A 21406-nucleotide genomic window follows, 5' to 3' on the forward strand; every position below is an offset into this window, starting at 1 on the left:
ATGTACAAGACAGTGGTGGTATTCTCAGTTAGAATGACGAGTGTCTTGCTTATACTGTTACGAAAGTGTTCAGTGTTAGTACCACAGCTCCAAGATTGTTTTATATAGAGCTCCTTCCACTTAGATTCCTCTTCTCTTGTGTTTTGAGTTCTTGTGTTTGGCCTCCTCATCCTGTATGGGGTGGACCTCTCAAGATACCCTCTAAAGAGAAGGGTAAATGCATGGCCTTGCCATATATCACTTTTTTCAATCACCAAAAGCATTACTCTCCCTGTGTCAAAACAACTAGTCCGTTGGTGCTCGGTTTATGTATGTCTGATGCTTACCTGCCCATAAGCACTTTCCTCTTCCTTGCCAATAGGGAAATTGCAATTTTGAAGAAGGGTAGAATGCACTCAGAAACGTCGGTCGTTTCCTCTAAAACACAATTGTTATTTCATCCAGAGTTGGCTTCCTTAGTGCGAGAAAATGGGGTGGATTATATGGTGTGGTTGTGTGACCTCACCATGTAAAACACTACCAACCCCCTAAGGTTTGTTTAACCTTAGCTCAACTATGGATAGCTGTGGTTCGGAGCAGTCAGGCTTACACAAAAGAACAAATGTAAAGCATTTAACTGGAGCTAATACACTTGAAGAAAGAAGTTCGACACTCCACAAATTCTACACCAATTTATAAAATAGAGTATATTTTATGAATTGATGGACACCAAAATGAAAAAGATCTACTGGAGGGCAGAGATATGGAATTTACAGCAAACAATAAATCAATACTTTTTACTTTACTGCAAACAAGCACTAGCAAATTCATCGAATTTGGCACTTTTTTTGTCAGAGTGTTATGCAGTTTCTTAAAGTTACTTTTGGTGACCAACACTGGCAGGGAGCCAGTTAAGTGGACCGACAAGGTCCAACGGAACAGATACCTCCTACAGAAAGTCAATCCTCAGTTCAGTTCCAGCATCAGTGGCTGCTTGCCATTGATTTCTAAGAAGTGGTCCTGATACAAGGTACACAGGATACTGAAGATGCTTTGCAGTAGACGGGGGTCTTCCTGGGGCAACTCCTCGGTCCATTGCCCTAGTTAGGTGATTCAGACTGCAGGAGTTGACGTCCCATTCCCGGTTCAGCAGAAGTCCAGTCGCCACTGAGCCGCCAGTCACCTGGCACAGCTATTACATCAGTTTCCTTCTTTCGGTGACCAACCTGCACTCCAACAACTCTCCCAGTTCCAGCATACTCAGGTCCTGGACTCATGCTGCATGGCAGTGAGGAGCAGTAATCTGGGATACCAACGTGCCCCAACAGGCTTCTTAAGCTTTTGTGGCTCTGTGCCGTGAAGAGGAGTCAGCCGACTGACTCATGGAGTCTCTACTTCAAGGTGTGCTCAGGGTAAAACTTCTCCATGAGCAGGACACAGCAGACAGTCTTTTCCTTTGCTTGCCAAGGAGTAGCAGGCGCAGTCCAACTTCGGTGCAGCCTCCTTTTTGCTGGTTGCAGGGTCAGTAGTGAAGTCCTTTTTCAGTCCTCTGCCTCCAGTCAAGAGATATCGGAGTTCTGGGTGCCAGGGGTGACCCTTTTATGCCCATAAAGTATCCTTGAGGGAGGTCACGGTACCTAGGCAATGGGTTACTAGGTTGCCCCCCCCACCAGCTGACAACTTCCTGTGAACTGTGACACATATCTATCCCAGAACGCTCCATTCGGTCTACTCTCAACATGGCAGAACCCTTCTCTCGTCCTCAAGAGCTCAGTAGCCTGCCCTGGAGGTGTGGAGGCCTGTGGGATACACACCCACAGGAAAACCTTTTTGGGCAGTGTTCTCCCTACCTCCTCCTTGAATTACCAACTTTGGTAGTCTTATTTGGAAGTTAGAACAGCTGAGACGTCAGTGTGCAACTCTATACTCGCCAATAGGGCTACCAATCTTTTTCGGAGTAAAGATTACAATTTCAGATTTTTGTTGCTAGACCATGCTAATAATAAGTTCTACTTGTGTAATATGTTGTACCCTGCCTTAGGAATCGATAGGCCTGCTGGAAGGGTGACTAACACTCATTAAAAGGGGAGTTTGGGCTTTGCCATTGCTAAAATGGCAAAGTCGAGTTAGCAGTTTTAAACTGCACTTCCAGTCTGCAGTGGCAGAATGGGAGCCATGTTTTCCCTGGTCTCCCTCAGGGTGGCACAACAAGTGCGGCAGTCCCTGAGGTGCCACTCTTAAATTATACGCCCTAGGTATCCCTGGTACCATAGACTAGGGACTTAGAAGTAAATTAACCTATGCCAATCGGGCGTCAACCAATCAAACATACACATTCAAGGGTCAGGGCACGGGCGCTGAGGTCTGGTTAGCAGGTCTCAATGCTCGCTGAGTTGAAAAGCCAGCAGCATCTGTCCAAAACTTTGAGGATGACCGTGCAAAAGGAGTCATTTCCTTACTCTTACCTTACTAAGTCTTTGGTTAACTGGTTCTCTTGTGCTACACTCTCTCAACCAATCTGACATCTAGAGATCAGTAGATGTAAACAGCCCCCACCCTCAACAGGCACTATGTGAACATAGTTAATATGGATTAATATCTAAATGCAAGAAGTTGTCCTTGTTATATTTACCAAAATATGGTTCAAGTGGAAAGCAAAGGGATAGAGCTTGGACTGCCAGATACCACAGCCAACCTATCCACCAAGATCCCACCAGCTCCAGGAGGTAGAGTTCTGTACTGAATATGCTTTCTTGAACTAGCCCTTTAAAAGCTCGTCTAGATTGTGTGGCTTTCACTGTGCCCATGAACCAACTGCCTAATGTGATCGTCCTTCACAAATCTAGTTCGATCTCGTTCAATAATCCCCGGTCAATAGGCTTTCCTAGCACTGATGTGTTCCCTCTTCCTCGGTCCCACACTCTTTCACGGTTCTTCAACGGTGCAGCTATAGGCCTGCGTCTCTTAAGAGCAGGCAGAACTGTGAGACACATCCAGGAGATGTCTTATTTGGTTTGCTTGCACCTTCCTGGGATTGTTGAGATTTCGGAAAAAGTCCTGCTGCCCTAACACCCACCAACGCTCCATCGCCTTTGTTTCTCATTTTGAGTGTTTTTCACATACAGATCAAAATAATGGGCAGAAATGTTTATATGCGGAAATGGATATTGGTGGCTGTGGTCTTGGTGGCTCTAAGCTCAAAGTTCGCAATAATGTGGATAGGTTCATCGGGCACTCCCTCGCTTTTCTAGCAGCCAAAGCCGTTCCTATGTTAAATATTGACATTCTCCAACCACTCAAGACAGAATTAATAAAGGCAAAAAAATGTATTGCTAGTTTCAGCGCAAAGTTGCTGCCTTCTTGCATTTTAAGGTGCAGGTAGAGTCTAGCCTTTTGTATCGCCCTTTCCATCCCCACCGTGTTATTGTTAATTGTGTTTATCACCAGGTGCTTCCCTTCTGATTTATCAATCCTAATTCTGGTCACTTCACTTTCATTAGTTTGTGCTTCTATCACTAAACGCTTGAACGCCAACATCAACACAGTGCAGCACCAGAAACGTATTTTAGCAGTTCTGTTGCTGCAATGTTTTACAATTTGGGTGAAAAGGCAATCAAAAGAAAAGAAAATTTACAATGTTTAGTATTTTCGTTTTCAAAGTTGTGTAAGCTGATAAGCAGTTTCGCAGGGATTTTGGAATCACTGTTTTCTTATACCTGTTGACCACGTCTAGTGCCTCCTTGTTTGGCGGTGGGATAAGGAAGCAGACAGATGGGACGATGGACTCGCTACCGGAAACATTCAGCACCTTCCACTTGTAGGGCTGCGAGTTGTTCAGTAGGACACACTCATCTCCCTTGTGTACAGTAATCTAAAAGTAGGAGAATAACAGCATAATTGAGGAAAACAGCATGTGTAGGACAGAACCTAACTAGCACCTGCAGGCTTACGGTACACAGCATGAGCAGGCCTAAACAGATCCAGCAGGAGCCGGTCCAATGAGACCCAGCCCGAGAAGGCACAAAGAGACCCAGAGTGAGCAGGCACAAAGAAACCCAGTGCAAGCAGGCACATGGAGACCCAGCGCGAGTAGGCACAAGGAGACCCAGCGCGAGCAGGCACAAGGAGACCCATGGAGACCCAGCGCGAGCAGGCACAAGGAGACCCAGAACGAGCAGGCACAAGGAGACCAGCGCAAGCAGGCACATGGAGACCCAGTGCAAGCAGGCACAAGGAGACCCAGCGCGAGTAGGCCCAAGGAGACCCATGGAGACCCAGCGCGAGTAGGCACAAGGAGACCCAGAACGAGCAGGCACATGGAGACCCGGCACGAGTAGGCACAAGGAGACCCAGCACGAGTAGGCACAAGGAGACCCATGGAGACCCAGCGCGAGTAGGCACAAGGAGACCTAGCACGAGCAGGCACAATGAGACCCTGCACAATTTGGTCCATAGAGACCTAGTTGGAGTAAACCCACAAGCAAGCCCAAAAGGCACCCAGAGCAAGGTGACCCACAGAAACCAGGACAAGCAAACGCAGAGCCCCAGCATGAGCAGGCACAGTCTAAGTGTGAGAAAGCGCATAGAGGCCCAGTGCGACCAGGTGCATAGAAGTCCATTGTGGGCAGGCACATAGAGGCCCAGGGTAAGCAGGTGCATAGAAACCCAGGGTGGGCAGGCCCCTGCACAAGCAGGCATATAGAAGCCCCTGCGTGAGCAGGCACACAAAGGCCCAGCACATGCAGGCTCATCGAAACCCAATGCAAGCAGGCTCATAGTGACTTAGCATAAGTAGACCCAAAGAGACCAAGCAGGAGTATGCCCAAAGTGGCACAGCATAAGATGTCCCCCAGAGAGGCAAAACATAAGCAGGCCAAAAGAGACCCAGCATTAGCAGGCTCATTGAAGAAGGGCCAAAAAGGTATAGCGCAAGCAAAATAAACACCATATAGACTCCAAAGAAACAGCACATGCAGTGATAAAGAGATAGAGCTATTGTGGGGCCAAAGAACCACCACACTGGAAGATCTAAAAAACCACACAGCTGCAGTCCCAAGGACAGCAGCTGAGGTGCCTAAGAGACACAGCAGCTGCAGCCCCTAAGACATATAGTACCTGCAAGATCAAATATAGAGAACATGTGCTGTGGAGGGCCAATCAGACACAGCAGAGGTTGGCCGAAACAAACATATCACCTGCAGGTTCAAAAAAATAGCAGATGCCTGCCTAGAAGATACACTGCACTATAGGGTCCAGAAATGTTCAGCACAGGCAGGGCCAAGGCACATAGAACGGACATGCCACAAATAATCACATCACAGGGAGCAGAAAAGTGCAGATTGCAGGCATGCACCAATGCACACAGGCAGGGGACAGGCAGAGAAGCACACTTGGGCACTCACATGGGCACGGCCCGCATGACGCACTGCCTTGCGCACACACACGCTGGGCTTCGTTACCTCCATTTGCTTGTAGTCGCACACAGCTTGTAGGGGAAGCTTGCCCTTCAGTGGGTTGGCGGGGCTGCGGGGTTTGAGCTGGACTATTGCTTTGGCACGTTTCGCAAGGCCGGAGAGGTGCCCCTTGTACTCGGTCAGCTGCTCCTTCTCATCCTAAGAAGGGGAGAGAAAGAATGAAAAAGAAAGATGGGCAAAACTGGAGGAAAGTTAAAACAGAAGCAAGGCAAGAAAGTGAGTACAGCAACAGAAGGGCAAAAAAATATAGGCAAGGAAAGAGATGGAGTAAATGTTACTAGGAGAAACAACATTGACAAGATGTGGAAGCCAGAAGAACCGGTCAACACGAAGAAGAGAGCAGAAGAAAGGATGAGGAAGTAAAGAGCAGAAAAAAGGCAGGCAAGAAGAGGAGGGCAGGAAGAGAATGGGTATAAATTAAAAACCAGAAGAAAGTAATGGGAAAGATTTAGAAGACAGAAGAAAGGCAAAAACAAATGGAGCTGGCCGAGATAGGCAGGAGAAATATGTTGTAAAAAATAGAACAGAGAAATGGAAGGGAACTAGGTCCGTGGAAGCAGAGGAAAGCATTGAAATTTTGAGACAAGGACGGTGCATGTATCACAAAACATACTGTCAGCACCCAATCAAAAGTAAAGACATCATGAGGGAGGGAGGAGGCACAATAATAATCAGGTGGGGAAACACTTGTGGGAAACGGAGTTGCGCAGAGAATATAAAGATTGGATTGGTAATACTCCATAAGTGCGTAGAACAATTGTAGCACTAGAAGTGTGCAGGTCTCAGCACATCATTGTGCAATACATGGGCTTGAGATTTTTTGGGCACTATGCCCTTACGTTGTATGATACTTGGTAAGGAGACCATTAAGAGACCATTAAGTGCCAGCCCTCGCTCATACTGTGAACTAGCTGTATGAGGATCTTAGAGGTAGGCCTTTACTAAAGCGTGCACAGCACCATCCTAATGTCTACTTGGTATGTAGCTGGGTATGTTTGGAATGAAGGCGATGTAGGCGCTCTGCCCTAGTGCAGCAGTCCATTATTCCAACGGGCCAATGACATGAGTCATTCTATGACATCCATGTGCAAAGTATTCACCAACTTTCAAGAACAATATCTGCTATGTGCTGTTTTTTTCCGACTCCACTACAAGGCAGTGCTCTACCACTCGCCTTAAGAAAAGTTCTTTAACCAAGGCCAGGAACCATCTTGCAAAGTTACCACGTTTTGCTCCCAGTTTTTGAAAAGAAATATATAATACTAGCTCTTGTATTCTGGAGCAGTTTCTGCAGTATATTAGCATGGCTGTATACCAGGAAATATACCAAGTTGTGTGAGGTTCTTGGATCACATGGTCTGCCTGTCACCTGTACACTGTAGCAGATGTGGCTGCCTTGATAGGTTGGCTCAAATTGCTCTCTAAACTCAGTGGTGAGAAGGCAAGTGCTAAAAGTGAATGTTCCTTTTATCTTGCTTGCCTGCTGTGTGCATGCTGCCTTGGTTTCAGTGGTGAATAAGAACTCAATAGACCTTTTTGATTATCCTCGCATCCCTCTTAGGAGTCAACCAAATATTTTCTGACAATGGGAAAAGTGGCACAATTGTTGCTAATCTTGTTATTTCTGCCTGGGTCAATTCAAGAGCAGAGTTCTAATTATCCACGGTGTGTCCATCCTGTTCATAGGAAATGGATCCCTTTTACAAAATTAGTCCATCAGCAATGTATTATCTAGGCATTCTCAGATTGCAAGCTTGGTGCCTCAAGGAATGCAAGCTTCCATACAGTCATATTCCCCACAATGCGGAGTGAAAAAAGATGTTTTACTCTTTTTACCCATACTCACTGAAAATGTTACAAAGTTGCTCTCGAAATAGCACCCACTCTATTTACTGTTATTATGCTTTGTAAGTGGATTCATTGTACTAAAGATATGTCAGATAAACTAACCTGTGTAGATTTTTTCTGGCCAAAGTGTGGTTTGATATACTATGTGGGCCAGCAGACCTCCACAGCACATCATTTTAAGATCTGGCTCAGGAAATCCCAGTTTTCACCTGCTCTCATTGCAAAGGACAGGAATCCTGAGTGGTTCCAGAGCCAAAGACCAACAGTTTTAGACTGGGATACTCAGAACTACATCTCATCAGTCGTTGGATTCATGTGCAAAGCTTTGTGGAGTAATGAAGTGTGGCATGCGACGCACACTGACACGCACTCACTATCCACTCTGAACCAATCGGCAATTACGCTTTTGTTCAACTTAGGGTATGTAGCGGTCGTAAGTTTTCAGATAAATGTAATTTATCAATATAAATACTTAGGCATGAAGCGCCTTTAAGCGTTATACTTGATTCCGCAAAGTAGTAACATGCACCTGCTCGCTCCATACTTACAATGCTGTCCTGCAGCAGGTCCTCGAGCCGAGTCACAGTGATGGAACGGTCACACGAGTACTTCTTCTTGAGGGAGTCCTGCAATTTCTTGAGGTATTCCTCAGTGTCCTTCACATCCGAGAAGAACTGAGGGAGAATGGAGAAGGTTAATTTTGTCATTCCATTTTTCACCTCAAAGCCAGGGGTAAAGTGACCATTTTCATAAACCTGGTACATAAATATTAAGTTATATCATATTGGCTGTTACGGGCCTCCCACTGAAATTCCTCAATCCATCCTTCAGCCTACATATCATCACAGCGAACAATTGATTTTGATTCTGACCTGGAAATAAGCAGTGTTCTCTTTGAGGTGGGCTTCAATGCAACAGCACAGCTGCAGCATCCAACTCCACTGCGTCTGCAGAGCAGCCTGAAATGCCTAAGAGAGAGGGAGAGAAAGGGGTGTAACCATCTGAGAATACACAGAATCAGACACCTACACCAGAACCAGAGCACCTTGAACGCTCCCTTAAAAGTGTTCCCCCTTCGACAAAGCTTCCAGGATTTATGCAGGACACCCCGCAATAGCATTTAACACACACACATACAAGTACCATTTTTTCCATTATATTAACTCAGATCATATTTTAGTACTTGGCTCCTTTTTGTCACTTTATGTTGTATCCATCGTGCTCTAGTTGCATTACCAAGAAAGACCAGGATTATGGTCTACTCTATGTAATATGTTTTTGTTGAAAAACTGCCTTGAGGTACATCCCGCCCAGGCATGTATTTACAATGGTCTCGAAGGCATTGCTGCAGTATTGTTGAAGTTACTGTGTGCTCACCTCTACAGTGGGCTTTCCAGGGTGGTCGTCCCGCAGTAGTCTGTCCCCAGTGTTCTGGATCTCCTTAATCTTCTTCTCTTTCAACTCCAGCTCCCGCATCAGCCCCTGAGACAGAGTGAGAAATTCACTGAACAGTCAAAACCAGATTGGGCGACAGGCAGCTCATGAACAGGACAGAACATGACCAGACAAGAAGGAGCAGCATCTTCGCCATCATCTCCAAAGACGCAACACTGAAAGCTCAGTGTCTAGCAGCAGCTCTAGATATGTGAACGGAACGTGCTAACTTATAGGCCTTGAGATGCAAAACCTGCTTTTAGGAAATTCTACATTTCAATCTGACTCTTATGACAGACAGCCTTTATGCTAGAAGCCTCCCTTCCATTCAACTAGCTCTACTTGATGTTCCCCGATGAATTACATCTTCATCTACAGGTGAAGAGGCCACAGCGGAGGTAGAGCCTTTAATTCAATGATGCCCTGGCCAATGTTTGATGGTTACCCAGAACACAGCTGAATATAATGTTCTCAGCTAAAGACCTTCTAAAACACAGAGCGGAGTACTGCATCTGAATAAATAGGAGGTGGCAGAGGTTTGGAAAAAAGGGCAAAGTAAATGGCACTCATCATTCATTCGTGCAGTGATGACAAAGTGATCTCTAAAGAAGTTCATGCCGACCAACTATGTGGACTATTCCACATACCGCAACGTGTGAAGTAGCCAAAGGTGCCTTTTGATATTATGTCAGAAGCTTCCTACAGAAAAAGAACATACGGGTCAGGTGATCTGTGCAACTTGGTGTGTCAGTGAGGTTTAGCACTTAAGATGATGATGTTCAGTGTGTGGAGTGATGGAGATGTAGAGGGCACGTGTGGGTGATGTGCAGATTGGGGGGCTAAGAAAAAGATATAATGCTTTCAGATATGATAAGGTTGTGAGGACAAGTACAGCATGTGGGTTGATGGGAACCAGAGTATTGTTACGTGTCAAATGTCGCCTACAACATGTGTGTGGTGAACCACCTGTTTGTTCTGACCTAACCTGTGTGTGAGTGGTCTCTGATTGTGAAGTGAACTGATTGTAAACAAATGTGTGTGTAGTAGGAGGAAAACATGGATTGTAAACTTGATACTCAGCTTTTGTATTTTATTTATTTATTTATTTATTTATAAAAGCATTTGTAGAGCGCGAAACGAAGGCCCTTGGGCATCTCGGCGCTAAAGTTGCTGCAGTGTTTAACCCTCAGGAGGGGCAGAGGTTCATTGATTAAAAAGCCAGGTTTTAAGTTGCTTGCGGAACGTCCAGAGGGAGGTGCTGATTTTGATTGAGTGTGGCAATGTGTTCCACAGTTTCGGTGCGGCTACCAGGAATCTTCTGTCCCCCCATGTGACAGATTTGGTTCGAGATACCACCAATTCATGCAGACTAGAAGAGCGTAACGTTCTTGAGGGACAGTAAGGGATGAGGTTTTGGGTAAAGAATGCAGGTCCAACATTGTGTAGAGCCTTGTATACCAGGCAAAGAGACTTAAACATAATTCTCTTTCTCACTGGTAGCCAATGGAGCTGTCTTCTGGTGGGTGCGACCGATTGATATTTGGGAATGCGCCCTAGGAGCCTGGCGGCAGCATTCTGAATAGCCTGTATTTGTCATAACACTCTCCTGGGCACCTACAAACAAAGCATTGCAATAGTCTAGGGTCGACAAGACTAGGGCGCTCACCAGCGGTTTTCCGGCACTCTCAGGTAAGAAAGGCAAGATTTTCTTAATGAGCCTTAGTTTATGGAAAGCTGAGGAGGAGATCTGGTTGGCGTGTGGTAGAAAGTTTAGGCGGTTGTCAAAAATGACTCCCAAATTCCTCACCTTGTTAGTCGGGTCCGGAGGCTGGCCCATGGATGCTGGCCACCAAAGGGGGGACCACTCCGGGGATAAATTGCCAAAAATCACAACCTCCGACTTATCAGAGTTTAACTTCAGGCAATTCTGAGCCATCCAACTTCCAATAGCCAGCATGCCTTGGTTAAAGTTGTTGGCTATTTTGAGCCCGTCATTCTTGACGGCAAGGACCAGTTGAGTGTCGTCTGCATAGGAGGTAAGGCTCATCCCGTATGCCCTGATGACTTTGGCAAGGTCCGACACATAAATGTTAAATAGTGTCGGACTTAGGGATGAGCCTTGGGGAACTCCACATGGCAGTGACAGAGGGGAAGAATCAAAAGGTCCGACAGTGACGACCTGGGCCCTATTTGCCAGAAAAGAGGCAAGAAGATTCTTAGCCTTGCCTCGAATGCCTGTGCTCTCTTTGTCTGTCTCAATGTCTGTCCAACTAGGCTTTACTCTTCACATTGTTGGGAATTCATGTTTGGGATCAACCACTTTGAACTTGCTGGGAATATATACCTGGGTGTGACCACCAGATTTGAAATTTTAGTAATACGTACATAATACTCTGACCTTGCAAGTATTAACATACTGTGTTTGTGTATGCTTTTTACACTCGCTACTTAAAATGTTGACTAAAACAATTATATCTGCGGTGTCTGAACTTGCAGGGTATGCGTATTTGATTAGGGATGTCCGTTCTTGTTTGTGGGGCTGCGAGTTCTGGAATTTTTGGGCCACATTAACATGTGTGGAGTTAACTATTCTGAATATTTTGGGCGCACGTGCGAGGTTACCTGTTCTCCGCTCTTTGCCAAAATATGTGTGAGAGCAGCAAATCTAAGAAGTGGGTTACACCTGTGGATGTGTTGACAGCTGTGTGCAATGTATGGACTACCCTGGTATATATGGTCACGTAGTTTAAATCTGTTGGCTGTATTATGAATGTATTTAATTTTTCTTTTCTTATAATACAATATTTTATTACCTTTGTTGTCTTTCAAACATGCATTTCCCATGTTTTAAGAATGGATATTAGTTTATTACGTACACAGTACTGAAAAGATCTCGAACGTCTGTGCAGTTTGATTAGATCAGAATCAAGACCATTATTGGTTGAGACGCCCTCAAGAATGAACCTAAATGAAAGCTATTTTCTTAAGTGTTTCAGGTTTATTAAATAAACAAGTGTGCAGACCCAAGTACGTTTTTAGGGAGGGAACATATATTGCACTACGAAGGACACCTGCACTAGTGTTAGCCCCCGATGCACAGCAGCAATTTGACCCCTTGCCTCTAGCACTAGGGCAACCATTGATGTGTTCTCGTGAGAACGGGAACCCCCATTCCCCCTAACCCCCCCCCCCCCCCCCCCCCCCCCACACACACACACACACACATTTGTGAGCAGTCTTTGGCAATCGTCTAGTCTTTCAAAAAAAACACAAGGCTGTTTTAATCTAACAATACCCTTTTAGGGTCTCACCTACAGACAGCTCTTAGCTGTCTGTTGTTGAAGACCTATTGTAGACAGTTCACACATTTACATTGATCTATATTCCAACACATTGCTTACCATGGGTTAGCTGTCCTGTCACTCATGTGTTTTCTTCTTGTTTAGTGACATGCTTTCCTCATCTAGTGTTTGTCCCTCTCCTGGAGCTTAGCCCCTTTACCATACTTTTAACTGAATGGCTTGTATCCTTCCACTGCTCAAATTCAGGGAACAATTTGTTTTTGCCTGTAACATTTCATTGGACTTCACTGCTGGACTCTCTTCCTCATGGTCTGCTTTTCTCACGTATGTACCCAGACCTTCTCTATGTTAATCTTCTCTCACCCTTGTCCATTGCTCTCCACCCTTCCGCTTTGATTTTGACATTTTTTTCAAATGTAACCCTTTTTCTGGTTCCACCATTTTCTTCCCTATTAATCTTGAAGCTCTGCAGCATTTACCCACCACCCCAACAACCATGACTGGAACCAACACTTGCTTCTTGTCTCTCCCGGCCACATCTTTTTTAAACTTTTTATTTTTCTCCCTTTATGGAAGGCCGAGGAGCTCGAATGTGCTGCTAAGCAGCTCAGGTTTCATGACATGCTTTTAACATTTTTATTTAAATTTACCGCTCAGTGATTGGTGTCTGCCATCTTGAAATAGTAGATGGAAAAAAACAAAGTGGCAGCTACATTGTGCCGTGTGCATGCATGGTGATTGAAGGTGTGCCTACAATTCATCTCATTGAACCACCTTAGCATTTTGACGTATACATGCGTGATGGTGCATGCTCACATAAACATCATCGTTTTTTGTTGCCAATGCTGTGTAGTATCCCTAAATATGCATATTTGTCCTCTTTTTACTGATCCTAAACGGTATTTGCAAAACACCAATAGGTGGTATGCATTGGCAACAAAAGACAAGCTAAATTGGTTTTGCCAATGCATGCTAAAATTATATCATAGCCCATGTATTTTAGCTTCACACACACACACGCACAAATCATCTAAATTTCTTATAGGTGCATTAAAATGTATTGGCACTAACACTATTGAAAGTTACTCTAACACGGACTGTAGCATGGGTTGCTCCTGAGAATATACATAAGAAACACATAAAGAAGTGACTGGGCTGGAATAAGGACGCCTTGCTGCAGACATCATAATAGCGAGAGATTACCTACCGAGTAGTTCTCTTTCTTGGCAACCATGTTGGTGTTGCGGTCGCTCCAATCGTAGTTTACCTCCTCTTCCTCCTTGTCATTCAGCCACATCAGCTCTTTGGTGGCAGCCGACACAAAGGCATTGAGGCTCTCCAGGTGTCGCAGCCGGGATTTTGAGGAGTTCTACAAGGAGAGAAGGAAAATAAAGGGCGCAAAACATTAGAAACTTGGGTTTGAAATGCTTGTTGGGCAAACCATATTTTAGAGACTTGTAATAATATGTCTTGTAAACCGCTGCACGCACAAGAAAAAGGGCACCAAGCCCTCACGCAATAGGTCATCCCCCAGGGAAATGCCCCCTGCATCAGAGGGGGGTCAACTGCACAAAAACTGCACAGTATGGCATTCTTCAAGCCACCGGAGCACAGCCAATAAAGAGGCCATGAAATTCATATGTTCCTGCCGTGGTTCTGGAGGAGTTTGGCATCCAGCAGCCATCATTTCCTGGATCTCATCCTAGTGCCTAAAATGAGGATTGGGGGCCTTCAGACCTGGTGGGACCCTGTGTGAGTCTGCCGGGGTATGGGTGGACAGTTCTAGGAAAGCTACTGTGATTTTCAGAGTGCTCACTCAGTGTATTCATTCCAGGCTTCTCAAGAATTATGGTGAGAAAGCTCTGCACAAGGATCGCCACAAAACTCAACCACTCAGCAGGGATACTACTGTCTGTTTCAGGATGTGCTGAAGGCTCTTGAAAAGGGATGTGCATAGCTGCCGATATGATAGTGGAAAGCGAAACATGCCCGCTGCAGAGATCTGCGAGTACCTGAAGATCTTAGGTTTGTATCCCTCCTTGCCATGCACATTTTCAAGAATGTCATAAAACAGTTGTCCATTAAAGTGGGTCATTATGCCCAATATGTAAGCATCAGTGATGCAATTCGGTTTGTTTGGGTTCTAGAAAAATGCTCATAGGTAATAGTCTTAAACCGTAAACAGGTGTTGAAGAAAAATAACCATCACCTTTTTATTCATTTTATTAAGTAGTTGAAGTACTGACAAATTACTGAACCTTCCCTTGAGTCGGGCATTCGTAATTAGGGGCCAACATATTGTTTCTTATTTGCCATCATTTATTTTAAACAGCATATATTTAATCTCGACCCTCTAAGGAGGGGGAACCAGTCCGTCTAGGCGACTACACCTCCACCCCCCTCCCTGTCACCTGCGGTGTTCCCCAGGGCTCTTCTCTCTCCCCCCTACTCTTCAACCTCTACATCTTTCCTCTTATCTTTGCTCTCCAGCAGCTGGAGGTCACCGTCTTCAACTACGCGGATGACCTCCAGCTCATCTTTGATCTGTCCCCCTCTTCTCTCTCGGTTTCCAATTTCCAGTCTACTATGACATTCATCAGGGACTGGATGAATCACAACCATCTTAAACTGAACCCTGATAAAACTGAGTTGGTTCTCACTGGTGGTTCATCCAGCCCCTGGAACTCTTCTTTCTGGCCCCCCTCTCTTGGCCCCGCACCATCCCCCTCCACCACCGTCAAAACACTGGGTGTCAAAATGAACAATCAGCTCACTCTTCACTCACACATCAGCTCCGTGGTCTCTTCCTGTTTCCTCACTCTTCGTACCATCCGCTCTGTTTCCCGCTTCTTTTCCCCCCAGGCTCTTAAGACCATCATAGCCGCTCTGGAAATCTCGCGTTTGGACTACGCCAACGCCCTTTTCCATGGCATCCCAGCCTACAGCCTGCGTAGACTCCAAACCATCCAGAACCAGGCGGCCAGACTGATATACGGCCTCCCACGTTATCACCATTCCACCCCCCTCCTAAAAGAACTCCATTGGCTCCCTGTGAAACAACGTTCCCTTTTTAAAATCGGGTGCATGGTCTTTCAGGCCAGGCAGGGCACTGCCCCCGCTTTCATCACTTCACTAATCAAACCCTACGTCCCCGCAAGAAATCTCCGGTCCTCCTCCCAGTCCCTTCTCCAGATCCCCCGCTTCTCGCGCAAAAAGTGGGGCGGGTCCAACTTTTCTACTTTGGCCCCCTCCTTCTGGAACTCTCTCCCTGACAACCTCCGCTCCGCAACTCAGTACCTCTCCTTCCGCGGAGACTTGAAAACCTTTCTCTTTAGCCAGGCTTTCCCCGCCTAATGCTTTTTCACTCCTCCCTGGTCTTCTTTCCCCTCAGCTACTGAACCTCCAGCGCCAAGAAACCGCAAGGTGTACGCCGCGCTCTATAAGTGTTTTAAATTAGAATTAAATTAGAAATTAAATTAGAAATTAAATTAGACATACAAATTTTATTATAATACACAACACAAAACTGAGCAGTACCTGACACAGTTCCCTAAAACCAAAATAAAAACAATACAGCGGGCCCAACACTGGCATTAAGAAAATACACTATATAAAGGAAAGGGTGTTAAAAAAAATACCAACTCAAAACATCCCAGAATACCCAGACTGAGCCATGACACTGCTAGGGTAGGCTTTTTTGGCAAATAATGTTAACCTACTTCTTAAGGCCAGGCAGAGACTACTGATGCTGGCCAACTCGACTGAATATCAACAGTTAACCGGACACCATTAACTTGCAAATGGTAACCATTGTTCTGAAAAAATCTATGTTAGTGAAACCTGTGTACAATCTTTTTGGCGGAATACTGGTCAAGAGAGAACAAAATATGACTTTCTCCCCAATCAAGCAGGAAACCTACTCTCTTAGTACGTTACCCAAGAATGACATGTCCAAGAGATTTGCCCACCTCTGAACTACTCTGAAGCTGCCCTGCTGCGCTGTTAGGGCTTAGCCAGGAGCAAACGCTTAACTTGCTTGCAGTAGAGGCACAATCAATCTAATTGTGTCATGGATATGTAGCACATGCCCACACCTCTCTTCTAGGGAATAAGAAACTTAGGCCACTCTGGTGTGACCACCTCTTCCAACTCATTATGGACACTTTTCAGCCCTGGACTTCTGTGTGATAGCCAAATGCATTCTGGGTGCTGTAGTCTTGTTTTGCTTCATTTAAGCCACTTAGACCAAGATACCTGCAATCACTGATTTGCAAGTGAAAAGATCAGGACTGGATAGTGTGTCTGTAATGACCTGGAGTGAGGTGGTCACCCGAATTTGCTATCACATGGGCGGATTGTGTCTCGGAGAGAGAATACAGAATGCCTGAAGCAGGGAAGTTTCACTTTCCTCTAAAGATTCATAAGGTGGGGCAAGGAGGTCGCTCCTTTTCTCACATGGGCCTAAATGATTGGATTTCCCTACCTGCTTCGCTTATGGTTTGGAACGCTTTTGAAAAAACTTTTTTAAATCTTGAAGGTGTGACTTTTTTGAACCGCTTACCTCAGCACCTTCTGTTGTGCCACAGTGGGGAAGCCCCATTGGGGCAACCATGCACTTTATTAACCTGAATGATGATGATATAAGCCCAAATGAAAAAAAGCTGGAAAAACCGTTTTTCAGACCATGCATATATCAAGTGCCATACCAGCAGTTTTGCGTACTGAAGGTCCAACTTCCCAAGGTATTCTCTGAAGGCGTTCCTACTGGCGGGTGTAAGCTGAGCCTGGGAGAGGGAGAAATTAATCATGCTGTGAGAAAAACGAAAGCACCCAGAGAAATTCCTCAGCTGGAAAGATGAATATCCAGAAGTTATAGAAGAGGTTTGTCAAAGTTGCCCTGTGGGTCTAGGAAGGCCAATATGAGGTAGGACCAGTAAACCGCCGAGAGCACCAGATGCATATTAGGGCCAGGAAGCTTTTGGAACCAATCTAGTACACATTAGCATCAGTAACCTGCAATAAACCTAGGTGCATGTTGGGGTCATTAATCAGAAGGGGGCTTGAGGTGCATGTTAAAACAAATGTGCTACCTGGGTAAAACCAGAGGAACAGTGGAACATGTTGGACCTGTGGAAAAGTAGGAGTTACAATGTCAGTTTGAACATCAGGATACTTCAGGAGGTGGCATGTAGGTGTAGGAGATGGGAAACTGCGGAGGTCAAAAGTTCCATGTCATGAAGGTGCAGTTGCCAACAGCTGCGTACCATGGAGATCCTCCGTCTATGCAATCAATGGAATTTTGTTATTTTCACATGCAATTGTTTGGCCCTAGATCATCAGAACAAGCTTTGGCCTGCTACTGAATGCCATAGAATGACCTTGGAATACAGTGAGCCTGCAGCTACTGAATAAAATGTACTCATCCTGGCATTGTGTACAAAAGTTGTGCTATAGAGTAAAGAGTTGTGCTGTCACCACATACATTTAACCTGCAGGGGATTAAACAGACTTGCCAATGCATAGAATTTTGGACTGTTACTGTGTGTACATCAGCCTCAACGGGCATGAGCACTAATCCAGTTGGGAACTTGAACCTCACCTCATCTGCTCGTGCTCGTTCAATCTTAGCACGGAATTCGTCGATTGACTGATGGAGACCACGATGACTGCCCAGGTGTGACTCCACGCTGGGAAGGTCGACCCCCCACTCAGCATTGTTGATGCGCTTCTGGTTCTCTTCCACCCAGGTCAGCAGATCCCGCATGTACTTGAGGGTGACATTGTCCAGCTCCAGTCCATGTGCTGTTGATGTCACTGGTGAGGACACACTTTGGGTAATCACCTGTTGAACAGGACCACCTGACTTGATCCGCAGGTTATACTCCGTACGAATGGCCACCAGCCGCTCATGGAGACGGTAGACCCTACATGGATGAACAGTGGGAAAACAAGCTAAATCTTAAGGCAAGACATCTAAGGATTACAATCAGTTTACTACTATTTCTCGGACCCCATAGAATTTAGACGAAAGCAAGCACATGACGGCAAACCAAGAGAATCTCAAATTATTTCTATATCCTACTAATCTGGAGACTTAATCCACACCACATCCTCCTACTATAGAGCTAGGCCACAATCCAGGAAGAATTAACTGTAAAGTAACTTTGACACTTTTAGAAGGACTTAGTTGTTGCTATTGGACAGTATAGGAATGTGGGTGGCATGGGTGGGCGGATAGACTGATGGGGTTAGTGAGTGCAAATATGAGTGAGTGATATACATAGTTCACACTGCATAGTAAATCAACACATCCACATCCTCACATAAACTGACCTTTATTTTAATACAAGCATCTGAAGGCTTAATTAATCTATCCCTCTTGTGCTCTCTAATTATTTTATGCTGGCCTGAGCTGGCTTTGCACGGGAGACAGAGTTATCTTGTGGCTATGTGCAGGTCATAAAGTTATTTTTGCATGCGTCACATAGGAAAAAATGTGTTAAACTTCTGAAAATTCAATCAGCGTAATTTTGATACATAATGTTCTAGTTTCTTTCTATACAGAATGCTTATATTATCCAATAACACCTTTTCTACTCTTCAGAGTCCATAGGAAAATTTTATAAAGAATAATAGAATTTTTTTTATGTTAAGACCTGAGCCCTGTGTTTTTTTTGTGAGTCCAGATAAAAAAACACCACTCTGCAGAAGCTATCTGGCATAGCAAAATAGATTAAAAAGGCATGCTGCCTCCCACCCATAGCTGGAGGCGTGTTCTACTTGCACGTCAGTATAGTAGGCAGTCATGAGGTATCTTCTTCACGAGAAACTCTGCACAAAGAAATACTGTTCATTTGTCCTACCCAGTGGTTTGCAGATATTTTTTTTAAGATATAACATTTTTGTGAGATGCTAGGATAACCCTTTGCTTTTCAGCACACTTTACAGAAAAGGTGCAACCCTTTGAGAGCTAAATCAAAAAGAAGATTTTCCGTCCCCAAGCATTAGTTGGAAGGGTAATGGACAGCATGTGAACCCCAAAAGTATTCAGGTTCCAAAACAAATGCTGTGGGGTCCGCGTGCATCAAGGAACACAATGTCAACACACCAGTGCTCTGGAGAGATCCGAATAAGGCCACTGTCAAGAATGTGGAGAACATGTGAACCTAAGCACACAGAGTCAAGGCACAAGAGTTGTGGTGCCAAATACGAAGATATACTGAACCTGTAGACTAAAGGAAAGCTCATTATAAACAATTAAGACCTTAGAACAAACAGACCTGTTAATAAGTGGAAAGGTCATGTATCTTTAGCAACCAGGACCACTAAACAGCAAGTGATGAGATCTCACAGAACAAACCATGAGACTGTTCATCAGAAAGCAGCTCATGAGACCACGCAGTAACCTGGGGTAGTGTTTTGGTTACAAAGAAGATGAAGTTCAGGAATAGTTTTCTAGCTTCTTAATGTTTTACCAAAAATTACTCTATCTAACTCATTTAAGTTTGATACTCGCATGTACAGTTGAAGAGTTCAGACTAGTTTGAAGTTTTACATAATGTACAACACCGGTACCTTCTATACATCTGTTCTCCTTGTGGATGGCGTCCATCCTTCAGAGTCTGCACGTCATTGAACAGCAGACGTATCATTCCATCTGCCTTATCCAAGTCGCGTTCGATCTCTGCAGCCTTCTGCGGTGACTTCCCAGAATTTAGCAGACGGATGTCCTGCAAGGAGGAGATCAAAGGATCAGAGAATTACACAGTCTTATCCAATAAATAGCACAAAAGGACATGACGAAACAGGAGACTAAGGAGCTGTGGTGAGTTGTTCCACTAACACTGCAGAAGGAGACGACCAAAAAAGTCAACATCCAAGAAACACATAGGAGAGCATGGGCTAAGAGGAAGTCAAGACGCCAAGCCTTACTCATCCATTTCAAGGAAATTAGAACATTGCCTAACAGGAGATCAAGTGGACTATGAGCTCAACAGCTACATTCAAGACAAATTGAGATAATACTAGGGTAAATTTCTACACCCAACACTATGATACTGTCCAAAGGCCTCGTCTATAAAATCCAATACAAAAAGCAGGAAACATTGACCTTGTGTATAATGAACAGAACATAAAGAGTACAAGGTGTGCATATGCATAGGTATTGGAATTATCTATATTCATGCTGCAAGTGCCGCCTACCCATCATGGAGTCTGTGCCTGCTCTTATCTGACTTATGGAACTTTCTTTATCCTCTCTTGGGTCCATAAGCAAACTTCTCATCTTTCACACACATTTGAAAACTTGCCTATTCGGATCCTGTCTGATCTAGTTCATGCATTTAGAGCCAGCAAAACCTAAGCTATTTGCTCTTCATGCTTTGTATATGTCAAACATCTAATCACAGATGGTGACTAAACTCCTTCAAACTATTGGCCCACACCAGCCAAAGAGGAATAGGGTCACCGTCGTCAAACCATGATTCTCTGTTCTCTCCCTTCATAAGCACCCCAAAGCCAAGCCAGCGTTCAATCAGATCACATTCAGCACCCTGGAGAACTTAGTGTTATGCACAAGAGCTCACCGTTGCAAAGCTATTACAACATTTTCCTTCTGAATTAGCATTGACCTTACAACCCCACTTTATTTTGTAACAAAACTATTAGTTAATCTCAGGTCTTCACAGCACACGCCACTGCAAAAAAAACGTCACTTTAGGTTCAAACACTGCTGTCACTCTCTCTTTTGCCTTCCGTAGACAACCACCCCCATCAGCCTCTGTCTGAAATTCATAAACAACACTAATTGCGACAGAATGTATTTCTGAAGATAGGCCTGGCAATAATAGGATATGTTTTATGACTCTTACCCTGTACAGGAAATTCCTCACTCCCACACCACAAGCCATTGGGGCTCTTTTAAAGTTATTCATGGTAGCCATTGATGTATATCTGTACCTCCAGGACATAACAACCTTGCCAATAGTAAAGCACCTCACTGGCAGTGCCTGTTGATGCTTGCAAAGTCCTTTTCTACACCTGCGTATGCCACCACCAGTGCCTCTTGAACCAGAATATACCCTTCATTTATACTTGCATGCTTCACTGGCAGTGCCTATGCACCAATGCCATCATGTCCTCACCATTTGCAGCAGGGTATCCGCCTGGTTCAGTTGCTCCTCGCACAGCCCGGACTCCATTTGCAATTTGCTGACAATGCGCTGCAAGCGCTCCAACCTGGCAGAGAGGGGGAAAAAGCGAAGACATTAGTGCTCAGGATACAACGAGAGGCCTGGCACCAAACACAAGCAGAAGGGTGGCGATAGGGTAATCATCCATTGTTCCGGAGTGTTGCATAAACTCCATAAT

At 44.9% G+C, this 21406-nt stretch overlaps 1 protein-coding gene across 11 annotated transcripts in view; it reads right to left on the reverse strand.

Moving 5' to 3' along the window:
- Positions 1–21406, reverse strand: part of PLEC (plectin) — a 624446-nt gene that overhangs the window by 78518 nt on the left and 524522 nt on the right. For all 11 annotated transcript variants that reach the window (XM_086966398.1, XM_086966400.1, XM_086966394.1 and 8 more), the window contains 10 exons: positions 21181–21274; positions 19613–19767; positions 17637–17961; positions 16744–16821; positions 13245–13406; positions 8679–8783; positions 8174–8269; positions 7850–7975; positions 5439–5591; positions 3696–3850 (listed from right to left, as the gene is read on the reverse strand). In XM_086966398.1, coding sequence (XP_086822524.1) covers positions 3696–3850; positions 5439–5591; positions 7850–7975; positions 8174–8269; positions 8679–8783; positions 13245–13406; positions 16744–16821; positions 17637–17961; positions 19613–19767; positions 21181–21274 — 1449 coding nt within the window. The remainder of the gene's footprint in view (positions 1–3695; positions 3851–5438; positions 5592–7849; positions 7976–8173; positions 8270–8678; positions 8784–13244; positions 13407–16743; positions 16822–17636; positions 17962–19612; positions 19768–21180; positions 21275–21406) is intronic.

This window comes from Lissotriton vulgaris, chromosome 4_1 (assembly GCF_964263255.1).
Source record: "Lissotriton vulgaris chromosome 4_1, aLisVul1.2, whole genome shotgun sequence".
Classification (NCBI taxonomy): Eukaryota; Metazoa; Chordata; class Amphibia; order Caudata; family Salamandridae; genus Lissotriton; species Lissotriton vulgaris.